This window comes from Molossus molossus, unplaced genomic scaffold (assembly GCF_014108415.1).
Source record: "Molossus molossus isolate mMolMol1 unplaced genomic scaffold, mMolMol1.p scaffold_m16_p_11, whole genome shotgun sequence".
Classification (NCBI taxonomy): domain Eukaryota; kingdom Metazoa; phylum Chordata; class Mammalia; order Chiroptera; family Molossidae; genus Molossus; species Molossus molossus.
The window spans coordinates 94,712,118-94,727,113 of NW_023425346.1; the positions used below are offsets into that span (position 1 = coordinate 94,712,118).

At 41.5% G+C, this 14,996-nt stretch overlaps 1 protein-coding gene across 4 annotated transcripts in view; it reads left to right on the plus strand.

Annotated features, from left to right (window-relative positions):
* ACSL3 (acyl-CoA synthetase long chain family member 3) overlaps positions 1-7,692 on the plus strand; it is a 67,329-nt gene extending 59,637 nt beyond the window's left edge. For 3 of the 4 annotated variants that reach the window (XM_036254427.1, XM_036254426.1, XM_036254428.1), the window contains 3 exons: positions 457-571; positions 1,901-2,058; positions 6,954-7,692. In XM_036254427.1, coding sequence (XP_036110320.1) covers positions 457-571; positions 1,901-2,058; positions 6,954-7,111 — 431 coding nt within the window. In that variant the 3' untranslated portion in view covers positions 7,112-7,692. The remainder of the gene's footprint in view (positions 1-456; positions 572-1,900; positions 2,059-6,953) is intronic. The other variant, XM_036254429.1, reaches the window with a different exon arrangement.
* The last annotated feature ends 7,304 nt before the right edge of the window (positions 7,693-14,996 follow it).

Genomic DNA, 14,996 nt, shown 5'->3' on the forward strand with positions numbered 1-14,996 from the left:
TTTCCAAAGCAGCAGACTGGAGAGTCTTAACACTTAGCACTGCCATAGTGTACCAGAGCGATATGTCTTTGCATCAGCGACCTCTCCAGGTAGTGGGATCTTTCAGGTGGCACTGAGCGTATGCCTTACCTTCCTGATACTAATGTGTACCAGGAACATACCTGTCCAGCAGAACATAACTTAAGCCCTCATGATGGGACTTCCGTATTCCAAAGCTAATTAAAAAAAGAAAAAGAATGTATGAATGTGTTTAATAATATCAAAGTTAGGACTTAGTTTTGTTATGTACTTTTAATTTTAGCATAACTGTTATAATGAACTTAGTTGATAGCCAGTTGCTTAGAGAACGGCCAATATTTATGTGTATTAAAGGTGTTATTAATGTTATGTATTAACATTAATGTATCTCCCTAATGTATCTCTCTAATGTATCTCCCTCCCGACCTTTGTGCACAGATCGTAAAAAGGACCTTGTAAAACTCCAGGCAGGAGAATATGTTTCTCTTGGGAAAGTAGAGGCAGCTTTGAAGAATCTTCCACTAATAGATAACATATGTGCATATGCAAATAGGTAAGAAAGTAGAATTTATGCAACTTTTCCTTAAAACACTTGGTGTGCTACTGACATTTCCTTCCTGTGTGGGTGGTCTTTGTAAAATCATACCAAGGACTCTTCCTTGTCTGGTGTCGGTGGGAATGGCCTCTGCTCATTACAGCCATTCACTGGCTTTTTCCTTGTCGTGCTTCCTCCGCATCTTCCTCTTGTCCGTTTTCTGTTGTACATCTCACTGCCGTGGCCTACGTGGCAGGGAGGCGGGGCAAAGAAAGTCCTCCTTCCTGCTGCCTCGGGGCCCCTAGCGACCTGTCCCTCTGCACAGGGGGGCTTCCCAGAATCAGTCCAGGGAAGGGGGGTAAAGAAAGGAGTTGTGGGGTGTGGGGGAACCCACTCTACATGTGAACCTGCTTGGGACCCTGGCTAGGGCTGAGGGCTTCTTCCTTAAGCTGTGTTAAGCCCATGAGGACTTAGAGGCAGCTGGGAAGGAGAGTTTAAATTAAAACCCCAGAAATTCATTCTTGGGGAATGTGTTAGAATTTCAGATTGGTGCTCTGATCACGCTTTCCCCCACAGGACTGTGTGTGATGTAATCACTCTCCACATTGTGGTCAGGTGTTGTGTAGCAGCCCAGGAGCCTGACTGCAGCAGCTGACATAATAATTACCATGAAAAATAAACTTTGGTATCAGAAAAACCAATTTAGAAACAGACTGTGAAGTACAGCCCTCGTTAAAGATTTATTGCATTTATATATAAATGATTTGGCCCTTTAATAAAGTATTTTTGTTCGTGATGCCACGGTTCTGGGTTTCACTTGTGTAATAATATTAACCAGAACTGCATTTTCTTAATGTTGCTGCTGCTGTGTTTGAGGTTCCTGCCTTTAGCGGTCAAGTTGGCTCCTCTTTCAACACAAATTCTCATTGATTACCAAAGAAGAAAATTACATTACATTGATTTGCTGCCAAATTTCTTTAGCTTCTTATTTATGTTACATTATTTTTGTTGAACCTGTTGATGTGAATTACTGATTTTTTTAAAGATGCATTTTCTAATATTTGTAATTTTCTTTGGAAAAATGTGTACATGGTACTATTCCTGTGCATATTTGAAATTGATCTTGAAAGGTCATGGTAGGGCTTATCTAGCTGTGTGCTCGGCCAGAGCGTCGGAAAGCCACGCAAAGGTGGCTGTTCCGTGGACTCGGCGTGCCAGTGCCCAGTGTGCCACACGCATTTTCTGAAAGCAGTGAAGGGTTGGCCGCTGCAGCGTCGGTGTAACCATACTGCAGTGAAATGGTGTGCCAGTCAGTTCCGTCACCAAGCTGTCCTTTGTCTATCTCAGTTACCATTCTTACGTCATTGGATTTGTTGTGCCGAATCAAAAGGAACTAACACAATTAGCTCGAAAGAAAGGATTTAAAGGGACATGGGAGGAGCTGTGTAATAGCTGTGAGATGGAAAACGAGGTCCTCAAAGTGCTGTCTGAAGCTGCTGTTTCAGGTGAGTGATTCTTACGCTGCTTCTCAGAACTGGGTGGTGCGAGGACATAAATGTGTTTATGCTGTCATATTACAGAGGCGGAGGAAACCAAGCATATTTTCCTACCGTTAGTAGAAGAACTTATCAATCTGCCTTTTAAAAAAAATTAAACAAGTATTTCTTGTGTACAGTAAGGAAGACACAAAACATACATGGGTAAAGAGAATCATAGGGACCTTATTCTGTCTACCTTCAAAGCCCTGCGACACACAGGGCATCTGCTGCCACGACTGGTGCATGTCTCAGGACGTTCTCATCGCTGCAGCTTCTGCCCTCTGGGCGGTCGGTCGTCCTCTCCGGGCGGTGGGTCGTCCTCTCCGGGCGGTGGGTCGTCCTCTCCCGGCGGTGGGTCGTCCTCTCCGGGCGGTGGGTCGTCCTTTCTGGGCGGTGGGTCGTCCTTTCCGGGCTGAGTTGACCTTTCCGGGCGGTGGTTTGCCCTTTTTCTATGTTTCTCAGCTCTTTTCAAGACCTTGCTCAGTGTCCTGGCCATCCCAGCCATCAGGGAATCATCTAAGATTCTTTTCTATACTTCTTATTCTGTTAGTGTCCTGGGAGTTAGTTGTACTAATATGTCCTGTACCCACTTTGTATGTGTGTGTGTGTGTGTGTGTTTGGAGAGGGAGACAGTGAGACTAGTTTAATAATGTTGGTTTAATGAAAACAGCAATACCTTCTGAGTCACCAGAATTAAGCATAATACAAGTATGTACTTTTATTCTCCTTGGATATGTTCAAGTTTATGAAAAATGTAAATTGCATTTAACCCAATGGAATTATTCTGACCCTTTATTTCAAAAGTAATTGTGTTTTGTTAGCATGTCATCTTGCAGATAGCTTTCAACATTTTTAGGTAACATTAAACTTTGGACTGATACTAAATTGAGTTAATAGATATTCATTAGAAACTTACATAATTTCTAAGATAGAATACTAAAACAATAATTAAGCATACTTTTAGATTTATGTACTTTTTGCTTATTTTTAAATTTATATTTTAACAGTTTTATTGAGATGTAATTCATATATCAAATAGTGTGTACTTTTTAAAGTGAACAGAATTTAGTATATTCACAAAGCTGTACAACTATCACCACAATCAGTTTTGTAACATTGCCATCACTCCGAAAAGAAAACTTGTGTCAATTAGCTGTCACTTCCCACCATACCCCAAACTTCCTAGCCCTTGGCAACCACCAGGCTACTTTGTGTCTGTGGATTTGCCTATTGTGGAGATTTTCTGTAAGTAAAAACATACAATACATGTTTTTTGTGACTTGTTTCTTTCACTTAGCATAGTGTTTATCCATGTTTTCTTATAACACATAGTAGTACTTTATTCCCTTTTATTGCCAAATAATATTTCAGCGTTTGTTTATCCATTCATCCTTTGACAGACATTCGGGTTGCTTCCACTGGGGGCTGCTCTGAATAATGCCGCTGTGAGCATCAGGTCACACGTCTTTGTGTGGACACGTTTATTTCTCGTGGGGAAATGCCTAGGAGTGGGATTGCTGACCTGTGTTAAATTTATCTTGGAACTACCAGACTATTTTCTAGAATATTTTTTTCCAAGTTCTTTTCTACAATGGTAACACTGTTTTATATACTCACCAGTGTTCTGCGGGACTTCTGGTTTCCCCGAGTCCTTGCCAACACTTGTTATTGTCCATCCTTTCACTGCTAGCCATCCTGGTGGGTGTGAAGTGGTACCTCATTGTGGTGTTGATTGTGATATTCTGGTGGCTGATACTGAGCATCTCTTCATGTACTTGTTGGCCATAGTATAGCTTCTCTGGAGAAATGTCTATTCAGATCCTTTGCCCATTTTTTTTTTAATGGTTTAAAAATTTTTTTTCCTTTTAAATCCTCACCTGAGGATATGTTTTACTGATTTTTGAGAGAGAGAAATACATACGAGAGAGAGAGAAAACATTGATGGAGAGAAACATTGATCAATTGCCTCCTGTACATGCCCCGACTGGATTGAACTGATTGAACTGCAACCTGGGTATGTTCCCTGACTGGGAATTGAATTTAAAACCAACTGGGCCACCTGGCTGGGGCCTACTTTTGTAATGAAATTAATTGTCTTTTTATTATTGAGTCTTATGGGTCTTTTTTTTTATCCTCACCCGAGGACATTTTTCCATTTTTTGTTCAGGTAGAGTGGGAGGGAGAGAGAGGAACAGAGAGAGAGAGAGAAACATTGATGTGAAAGGAACACATCGAGTGGCTGCCACGCGCACAACCGACCAGGGCCGGGGACAAACTGCAACCAATGTATGTGCCCTTAGCGGGAACTGAACCCAGGTCTCTCAGAACCGCAGGCCGACGCTCTAACCGCTGAGCCAAACCGGCCAGGGCCTTATGGGTCTTTTATATATTCTAGTTACAAGTCCATTATCAGATACGTGATTTGTAAATATTTTTCTCCTACTCTTTTGATTGTTTTTCCTTTTAATCCTCACCCAAGGATATTTTTCCATTTATCTTCAGATAGAGTGTGAGGAAGAGAGAGAGAGAGAGAGAGAGAGAGAAACATCAATGTGAGAGAGACACATTGACTGGTTGCCTCCTTCACTATCCTGACCAGGGCTGGGGATCGAACCTGCAACTCATTGGTCTGTGGGCTGATGTTCTAACCTCTGAGCCAAACTGGCCAGGGCTGTTTTACTTTCTTGATGGTATTCTTTAAAGTACAGCAGTTTTAACTTTGATAAGATATAATTTACTTAAGTTTTTGTTCCTTTTGTTGCTTGTGCATTTGGTATCCATCTGAGAAACCATTGCCTAATCTAAGCCACAAAGATACACTGCTATGTTTTCTAGTTTTCACTCTTACATTCAGGTCTTTGAGTGTGTGGAGTTAATTTTTGTATGTGTTGTGAAGAAGGCATCCCACCTCATTTCTGATCCAAATCTACACTAGTCAGGTTCACAGCGCAGAAACGGAACAAGTGCGTTATGTAGATTAAGAGACTTACTGTAAGGGGTTGGTGCGCACTGTTACTGGGGCTGCTAGGCAGGGCTGGGACTCCGTCGGGCAGACTGTTGAAGGGGGAACTGGAATTCTCGGACGCGAGCCAAAGCTTCTGTCCGCTGCGAATGGCTTCTGTGGGGCCGCCTCAGCTCTCCTCCAAGGCCTCTCTCTGATGGAGCGACCCTGAGATGATGTGGGGTGACCTGCCTCACGTACAGTGAACTGATCATAGACTTGATCACATCCACAAAACACCTTCAGAGCAGCATTAATGTTTAATTGAATAACTGGGAACTTGACCCTAGCCCAGGTGAGATATGAAACTGACTGTCACAGTCCTTGTCAACATGGCACCTTTGTACATCTTAAACCACAGTTAGTTTCCAGGTAAAGACAAGACTCAATCAGACTTCCACCTAACATGATACGACTGACCTGCCTACGCCTGAAAACACCTTTTCCCCAGAAGAGGGTGCAAACCCGAGTCAAATACTGTTAACTTATTAATATGTATTAAAAGAGAAAAGAGGGAAGAAAACACAAATATTTGCTTGACATACATATTCACAACAAAATAAGAAATATTCATAGTTATCGCAGCCCTCATTTCTGTGTTTATTTTCCTTAAAACACTGGTCTAGATAATGTCACTGAGTAAGGCCATAGAGGGCAGTGCTGAGCGGCACCCCGGCCCCCAGCTCGGGCTTTTCAGTCTCCCTTGCACCTCAGGGTTGTCAGAGTCCCGGTCCCGTAAGTCCTGTGGTCCAGCCTTATGCTTTCTTTGCTCATGGTGGTTTTTCTCTTGACACTACTCCTGGAATTACTGTAATCTTTGAAGAATAAGACCTTGTTTGCTATCTCTGTATTTATGTTTGCAAGTTGGAATTAATATATTCTAATATATTAATATATCCCTTGTTTCCAAGGCACTTGTACCTTTCATTTAGTACATTATCTATATGTAACTTCTTATGGCTAGGTGTTTGCCTGTTTGCCCTTGTTGGCTTGTATACCACTTGAGGTTACAAACTTCATTTCTGTATTTTTTAAAGAATGTTCAGTAAAGTATTTTATATAGTATTTTTCATTAAATATTTGTTGAGTGAATGCTGGAAAAATAAGTCAGTGAAGTGTGTTTCTTCAAAACTAAATCTCCCTGTTTTCCTTCCCTCTCCCCTTTTCCTTCCTCCCTCCCCCTTCTCTCACTCCCTCTCTCTGCCTCCCCTTCCCTCCCTCTCTCCCTCCCTCCACCCACTGCTGAGAGAGAACACCATAGTGAGCAAACTTTCTGCCTTTAGAGCTCACCAGTGGTTCAGTGACACCATTCTCTTTACACTTCACCACTTCTTAGTTTCTGACGTGATCACGCTCTCTAGAGTAAACTTACAGAAATGGGTATAAAGTACCAAGTGGCGTTCCTTTCTTCTTAATCCTGGATCCTGCCCCTAGAAGTGTGTAGTTTGTAGTTTACTGTGTATTCTTCTTTTCCTAAACATCAAGATGCAAATAAGTTTATCTAATATTTAAGAAAAAACTTGCCTTTTTTAAAACCAGTGGGTTGCAAAAACTTGATACACCCATACCATATAGATCTAACTCATTTTTGATGACTGAATTGCATTCTTTTTTATGCCTATATCATAATTTATCTCACACATTCTATTGATGGACATGTATTTAAAGTGTTTTTGCTCTTCTGGTCCTCATGCGTACTGTTTTTTCCTTGCACGAACATTGCTGAAGGGCAGCTAGCCTGGGAGTGAGGTTAGTGGCTGCTGGCCGTACAGTTGGATGGGCACTCACGACTCCTTGTTGAGAATTTCAGTTGTACATTTTTCATGACTTTGCATTTGTATTTTCTCTCACTCCATCTCAGCAAGTCTGGAAAAGTTTGAAATTCCCATGAAAATTCGTTTGAGCCCGGAACCGTGGACCCCGGAAACTGGCCTGGTGACAGATGCTTTCAAGCTGAAACGCAAAGAGCTGAAAACACATTATCAGGCGGACATTGAGCGAATGTATGGAAGAAAATAATTATTCTTTTTCAGCATCAGTTTGCTACAGGGAGCTCGGATCAAATAGGAAAATACTTGAAATGCACGTCTCAAACTGTGAGGCAAATTCCATTTCTTATATTAAACCTAAACTGTTACTTCTCATGACATCACCATTTTTAACTGGCGGGATGAGTAAAATATTAAGACAGCAAACTTGTGTCTGTCTCTTCTTTCTTCCCTCCTGCAGTTTCCTTGACCCCAGGACTGCACTTGTCAACACGAGGGTGTCCTGAATCGTACGGGACAGGGCTTTTAAAACCTCAAGTTTTTAAACATGATTTATATGTTCTGTAAATGTTCAGTTTGTAACTTTTTAAAGTTTGGATGTATAGAGGGGTAAATAGGAAATATAAGAATTGGTTATTTGTGGGGGGCTTTTTTACTTACAGTATTTAAAAAATGTAAGGTTATGGATGTGAAATTATGTAAATTTCAGATGCTTATGAATCAAATCATTGTTGAACAGAAGCTTTGTTGCTGTGTAATTATTGTCTTGTATGCATTTGAGAGAAATAAATATACCCATACTTATGTTTTAAGAAATTGAGACTTTGTGAATAGATGCCTGACAGCGTCTTCCTTTATACATTTATTTATTTATTTTATTTTGATTTGGGGGCGGGTGGTTAATCCTCACCCAAGGATATTTTTCCATTGAGTTTTTTAGAGAGAGTGGAAGAGGGAGGAGGAGGAGGGGAGGGGGGAGAGGGAGAGAAAGAGAGAGAAACATAGATGTGAGAGAGACATATCAGTTGGCCTCCTGCATGACACTGGCCAGGGATCAGGTGAACCTGCAACCCAGGTGCGTGCCTTTGACTGGAATCAAACCCTCAGCCCTTTGGTCTGTGGGCCGATGCTCTAATCTCTGTGCCAGAGCAGCCAGGATATACACTTACTTTTTATTGGATAAAAACAAAGTTTGGTTGGTGCTGCAGGGAACAAAGGAGCAGTAGCAGGTTATGGTTTAGCAGTCAGGAAGCAGACAGGTCAAGTGTAGCTTCAGCGGATAGCTCGGCCCTGGTAGCTTACCGTCCAATCATTTAGTCTTCTAGTGAGCTGCTGAAATGCGGAAAATGGGCCAACTGTTAGAATTAGAAGCAATTCTGAAAGTTAGATGGTAGAACTTGAAACACAAAGGATAGAAAGTTATTCTTTATTTCATTGGTCACGACATTGAGTTGTCTGTATCTATGGCACATTAATAGTGGGAACGTGTTCTGCCCCACTTTCGTATGTTGCATCTACATGTGTAATCTATTTCACTTCCTGTTAGGATTCTTTGGTGCTTTGCACTGGTGTGTGTCTATGTCAGTGTCTGTGGGCAGCTTTTTGAAAAAGCACCTAACCCTTTCTTCACAAGCTTTCTACACTAGAAAACGAAAACACAGAATGCCTCAGATATAGTATTCTTACTAATTTACATGAGAGCTTAATTTAATGAGGTGAGGTAAGATTTAACTTGTAGGTTTCTATGTTTGAGTACAGCTTCTTTGTGATTCTAAAAACAGTGCATGTATGATACATAGTCTTTTTTTTTTTTTTTATCCTCATTCGAGGACATTTTTCCATTTTTTGTGTTCAGGTAGAGAGAGAGAGAGAGAGAGAAACATCGACGTGAAAGGGACACATTGAGTGCCTGCCACCCGCACAACCGACCAGGGCCGGGGACAAACTGCAACCGAGGTACGCGCCCCTTGCGGGAACCGAACCCGGGTCTCTCAGGACCGCAGGCTGACGCTCTAACCGCTGAGCCAAACCGGCCAGGGCGATACATAGTCTTTTTATATGTACTGCTTGTCTGTTGTTATTGAAGCATTATTAAGAGTAATAGTGCATCAATTAAGATGTGTTCAAATCAAGAAAACATAGGCACCATTTTTTTTTTTTTTTAAATGTTATATTAGTTATTTTCTAGATTCTCACTTTAGGCATCAAAAGGCCAACAAAACAAAACCAGGAAACCACAACAAAACATGAACATGGGTCTGTGTAGGATACTGGGCATGTCGACTGTAGCTTTTGGTCATGTCACAAACCATCCTATTTGGAGATACTGCAGTATGCTGTTTTGTTTGGTTTTGAACTTGAGTGGTATTCTTACATATTTGTGTTATGTTTTGAATGCTTTTCTCTTCATCACAGTTTGGGGAAACCACCAAGAAGTAAAACTGGGAAAGACATAAAGTGGAAGGAGCCTCTCTAGAGGAGGTTGTGATCTGAAAGGGGAAATGGTGGATGGGACTTGTTTCTGATGCTTCACCTTCAGAATAACTTTGCTTTCAAAGTATTTTTAAAAAGTTGTACTTAGAAGAAGAAGGTTCAGTTCTTCAAAGGAGAGATGTTAGTAACTGTGACTTGAAAGAGTGTCAGATGAATATGCAGCTAGCTTATCACCTGTTTGGAATAAAAACATTTTCAGAAACATCTAAGAAGAATGGTTCCATTTTAATTATTTTTTAAATAATTTCTTTCAGCCCTAAAATGTCAGATGTCACAGCAGAATATGAAATTAAATATGTAGAATCCCCTTTTTCAAGCAAATTACTCTAACCCAAACCAACTTAAGGGACTTGAAACAGTATCGTTTAATATTTCCCTTTCAAAAAGTTGGTTGATTTAAAAACAAAATTGCCCAATAACTATAATTCTTTTTTTTAAAATTAATTTATTTTTGTTACAGATGTCCCCCCCCCCCCCCATTGACTCCCTCCTTCCTATCCACTCCCATCCCATCCCCAGTTTTGTTGTCTAAGTCCATTGGTTATGCACACATGCATATAAGTTCTATGGTTTATCCCCCCCTCCCACCTTCTGAGGAATATCAGTCTGTACCCTACTTCTATGTCTCTGGGTCTGTTTTGCTGCTTTAACCACAAGGTACTTGGGGAGGAAAACTTGGGATTTCAAAGTAAATTGCTAAATCTAATACACATCTGAATATAGTCCAGATCCTAAAAGAATGGTTCCTAAGAACAGTTATCTCTGCTTCCGGAGATAAGCTAAAGGTAGGTTGGTGGCTCCTCCGCTTCTCTTCCCCACACCTCCACTCCCACTGGTGTTTTTTAGCTTATTATATGTACTGTTTATTACATATATTACAAAGCTTTTAGCGATAACGAAACTGAAGGTGGCGTCTACTTTCTAAGTTCTGCTTTGTTTTTGTAATGGATTTGATATCCACACTGTTCTCTAAAGTTTGCGATTTCTTTCCAGTAATGTTTAAAAATAGATGAGGTTGGCAAAACCTTGCTCCTAAAGTTCACAAGATTTTATAGTTTTTAAACAATTGGTCCCTGTGATACAACTCTAAAAGTTAAAAAACTGATGTGTGGGTTGTTTTGTAGAGAAATTATGCACATCTGTGAAGTTTTTAAGGGGCCTCTGCTTTTAAACATTGGACCACGCTGAGATTTGATACAATATACTTACCGTGGCTGCTTACTGGGAGTTCATTTTCAGTGTTTTCTTGGTGATTGCTGTTCTCTATCCGAAGAAGTACATCATGAAGCTACTTGGTATAGACTATTTGTAATTTGCCGTAAAGTTTGAAGAATAAAGATACGTAAAAACATTTCTGATATTAAAACTCAATTTTGTCCTTCAGAAAAAAGAACAGTTCCTTCCATTTCTGAATTCCTTGTTGGAAAAGGAGTTTGGGGCAATCCATTTGAAAGGAAATCTTTTATTCTAGAAATTCTGTTCTTAATCTTCACTTCTATGCCCCGACTGTCCTGTGTTCCTCCCTCCCGTTCCTTCCGGTGTTGAGTGAACAGAAAATCAGTATTTCAAAGTTAGTGCTAACAAAGCTTCCCATGCTCATCCACACAGCATGAAGTCTTGGGTACAGGTAATGGAAAACTTAAAATGTGGCATTGAAATGTGTGGGGTTAGAAGAAAATGTGATGTGTTGTGTGCAAGCTTTAAACCTTTGATTGTGGGAGAAAGAAGTCCGTGTGATGTCTCAGAAACCAATCCCTCCCTGCCTTCAACTACCATTTACTGTTTGTTTCGGATAGAACTGGGCACCTGTAGACGAACACTTCTATTAAAAAGTAGGTCTTGGTCGAATGGATAAAAAAGCAGTGGTACATATACACAATGGAGTACTACGCAGCTGTAAGAAAGAAAGATCTCTTATCCTTTGAGACTACATGGAGGGACCTGGAAAGTATTATCCTAAGTGAAACAAGCCAGACAGAGAAAGACAAGCATCATATGATCTCACTTATTTGTGGAATATAATGAACATAACAGTCTGAGGAATGGGGTAGTCCCAGAGACATGGAAGTGGGGTACAGACTGACAATCCCCAGAAGAGGGGGTGGTGGGGGAGAGATAAACCACAGAACTTATATGCATGTATGCATGAACAGTGGACATGGACAACAAACTGGGGACAGGGCAGGGAGGGAGGGGGAGGAGGGAATCGGGGAAAAAGGAGAAACATCTGTAAAAAAAATAAAGTAGGTCTTGGTAATCCTGTCACTGTAACACAACTTATACTTACTATCTAGCAGCTTTGGTGTGTTTGTTAATTGTGCCTCATTTCTCTGTCTAACTTTCCTCACATTATTCTTTTAAACATCGCCAGTTTAACATTTCAGCGACACCAAGTCCATCTGTAAGTGTACGATGAGGCAGGTCTGTACTGTCATGTTCTAATGGAGCCATTAGAACACAGCTGTGAAAGAGACACCCCATGACACTGCAAAGTTCCGCAGTCATCAAAATAGGAATGAAAACCCTACCACTGTGTTGCCCAGATAACTGGATGCCCAGCTTTCCGATTTATTACTAACACCTGTGGTGCCAGCGCCTTCCTCGCCATCATGCCTGGTCAGCCCTCCGCCCTGTCCTGGACCTTACCCGCAGAACTGCTGAGGATGCGGAATACCAAAGGCCCGAGTGAGATGACAACGGCCCACCCGGAGGCCTGCATGGGCAGGGGTCAGGCTGGCTTGGGCGGGGGGGGGGGGGGGTGTGCTCAAGTGTAAGGTGCCAGTTCTAACGCCCAGCGATGTGCTGCTGTCTGGGGCTGGGAGATCTGCCTGCGATCCCTCTGTGGTCCACCCTTGCTGAGGGGCCGCTGCCCCAGGCCAGCCCAGGGCACTCTGCTGGGGCTTTGCCCGCTCTGCATGAGAACCTTTCGTTCGGCTTCGGTGCGGCCACCATTGATTGGGACCAACCTCTGGACTGAGATCTTCATTGTGGAGTTGTTCATAGTAACCACCTGTGGAAAACAACCTAAGTGCCCTAATATCTAAACCTCTGAACATCCATCTAATTGATTATATGTGTTCATACAACTTCATATCATGAGAATGATTTAATACGAATTGAAGGAAGAAAGTGGGAATCAAAATTTACTAGGCACTTCAGGTCAAAATTGTGTATGTGTGTATGTGTGTGTGTGTGCACGCGCACATGTGTGTGCATGTGTATGTGTATGCGTGTGTGTGTGTGTTGCATGTATTTTGCAGAAAACAGCCTGGAAGGGAACGTGTTCACATGGTGGTGGTTATGGAATTACCTTGAAATTGTCTCATATTTTGGTAAAGAAATAACCAGAAACCCTTTTATTTTCTAATTACGTTGTATTTGTAGTCGTTTCTTATGTATTGTAATGCACAAATTAGGTGACTTGAAACAACAGAAATCTATTCTCTCTCAGTTCTGGAGGCTAGAATTTAAACCCAGGTGTCAGCCTGGCCACCTTCTCTGGAACCTGCAGGGGAATCTTTCCTGCCTCTTTGGCTTTGGTGGTTGCCATGGGCTTTGGCTTTCATTGGTGTATAGACATATCATTTCAATCCTGTGTCTTCACACCATCTTCCCACTGCATGTATCTCTGTGTCCAAATGTCTCTTTTTTTTTTTTTTATCCTCACCCGAGGACATTTTTCCATTTTTTGTTCAGGTAGAGCGGGAGGGAGAGAGAGGAACAGAGAGAGAGAGAAACATCGATGTGAAAGGGACACATCGAGTGGCTGCCACCCGCACGACCAACCAGGGCCGGGGACAAACTGCAACCGAGGTACGCGCCCTTAGCGGGAACCGAACCCGGGTCTCTCCAGACCGCAGGCCGATGCTCTAACCGCTGAGCCAAACCGGCCAGGGCCAAATGTCTCCTTTTTATAAGGACACAGTCACAATGGCCTGACCTGCACCCCAGCATCTACTGTAACCCTATGTCCAAATCAAGTCACTTTTCTGAGGTGCTAGGAGTTAGGACTTCAGCATATCTTTTTTTTCAGGGGGGACAGAATTCAACCCCAAACTGTATTTGTGTCTGTCTATCTATCTAAACTATTTTTGATTGATTGATTGATTTTAGAGAGAGGAAGGGGGGGGGAGAGAGAGAGAGAGAGAATGATTTGTTGTTCCACTTATTTATGCATTAAATAACTGGGGATTAAATCTGCAACTTTGGGTATTGAGCTGATGCTCTAACCAACTGAGCTACCCAACCAGGGCTATATTTGTGTATTTTTAAAAGCTTTCTTCATTTATGCTCTTGTTTATCAATCTTGTTCTGTTTGTTCTATCCTTGTGATATTTGAGTATCTGTTCCTGTGTTCTATTTTTGCATTAAAATTTCTTTTTTTCTGGTAATTTCTTGTCTGTTTCCCTGTTCTGCATATCTTTATTTTCATCTTAATCTATTTTTCTCTTATTTATTGCTTCATTACTCTATTTGAAATTTTCTATAACTGAATTCTGTGGAGCTTTTGTTCCCAAACAGCTCTTTTCTGAAGTCTTCATGTACAGCGGGTAGATTTATATCCTTTCCCTCCCCCTTTTATTTATTTTTTTAAAATATTTTTTCTTTATTGATTTTAGAGAGAGAGGAAGGAGAGGGAAAGAGAGAGAACATTGATCGGCCACCTCCTGCATGCCCCTCACTGGAGATTTGGCCCACAACCTGGGCATGTGCCCTGACCAGGAACTGAACCAGCGACCTCTTGGTGCATGGGTTGATGCTCAACCACTGAGCCACACTGGCCAGGTCCCCTCCCCCTTTTAATGTAGAACTTTATCAGTATCAGGTCAGATGGTACATATATTTTTTCTGATCCCCCATTTAAAAAGTATAGATAACTTGCTAACCTTTTAAAACAGGTCCCACAAAAAATAGGAAACTCAGAGAGGTAAGTCTTTTCCTCCCTTTTCCCTGAAAGTTGCTCGGTTCTGCTTTGCCTCGGGTTTTGTTTTTGGTGGAGTTTCTGCCTCTGGTTCTGTGCGTTGGGGCTGCCCCTGTCCGTCCCTGCTGCTTTCTCTGTGCAGTGACTGCCCAAGTGTCCTTTAACAACCAGACCTGTGGCTTTCCCTGCAGGGAAACACTTGAAAAAGGAAAAAAACTTTTACATAAAAGTAATTTTAGACAAAAAAATGGAAACATATCATATTAGGTTTTTAAAGAATTATTAATTTAATGTAATATATGAATTTATTTTAAAATGTCTAGCAATTGAGAAATGTAAACTAAAAATGAAAATCTTTCCTATATATGCAGAATTTTTAGAGACCATGTTATGGGCTGAATTATATACCCTCAAATTCATATATTGAAGTCCTAACCTCAGAATGTGACTGCATTTGGAAATAGGACCTTTAAGGAGCTATTAAATTAAAATGAGGTCATTAGAGTAGGCCCTGATCCAATGTGACTGGTGTCCTTCTAGGGAGAGGAGATCAGGACAGACACACACAGGGACAATGAGAAAACAAACCAAGGAGAGGCCTGCTGACGCCTTGATCCCAGACTTTCAGCCTCCGGAACTGTGAGAAAATAAACTTTGTTGCCTTCTTCATGGAGTGTGCACATTGGCTGTTTTCCTATGTCAGTATGCGTATGTTGATCTA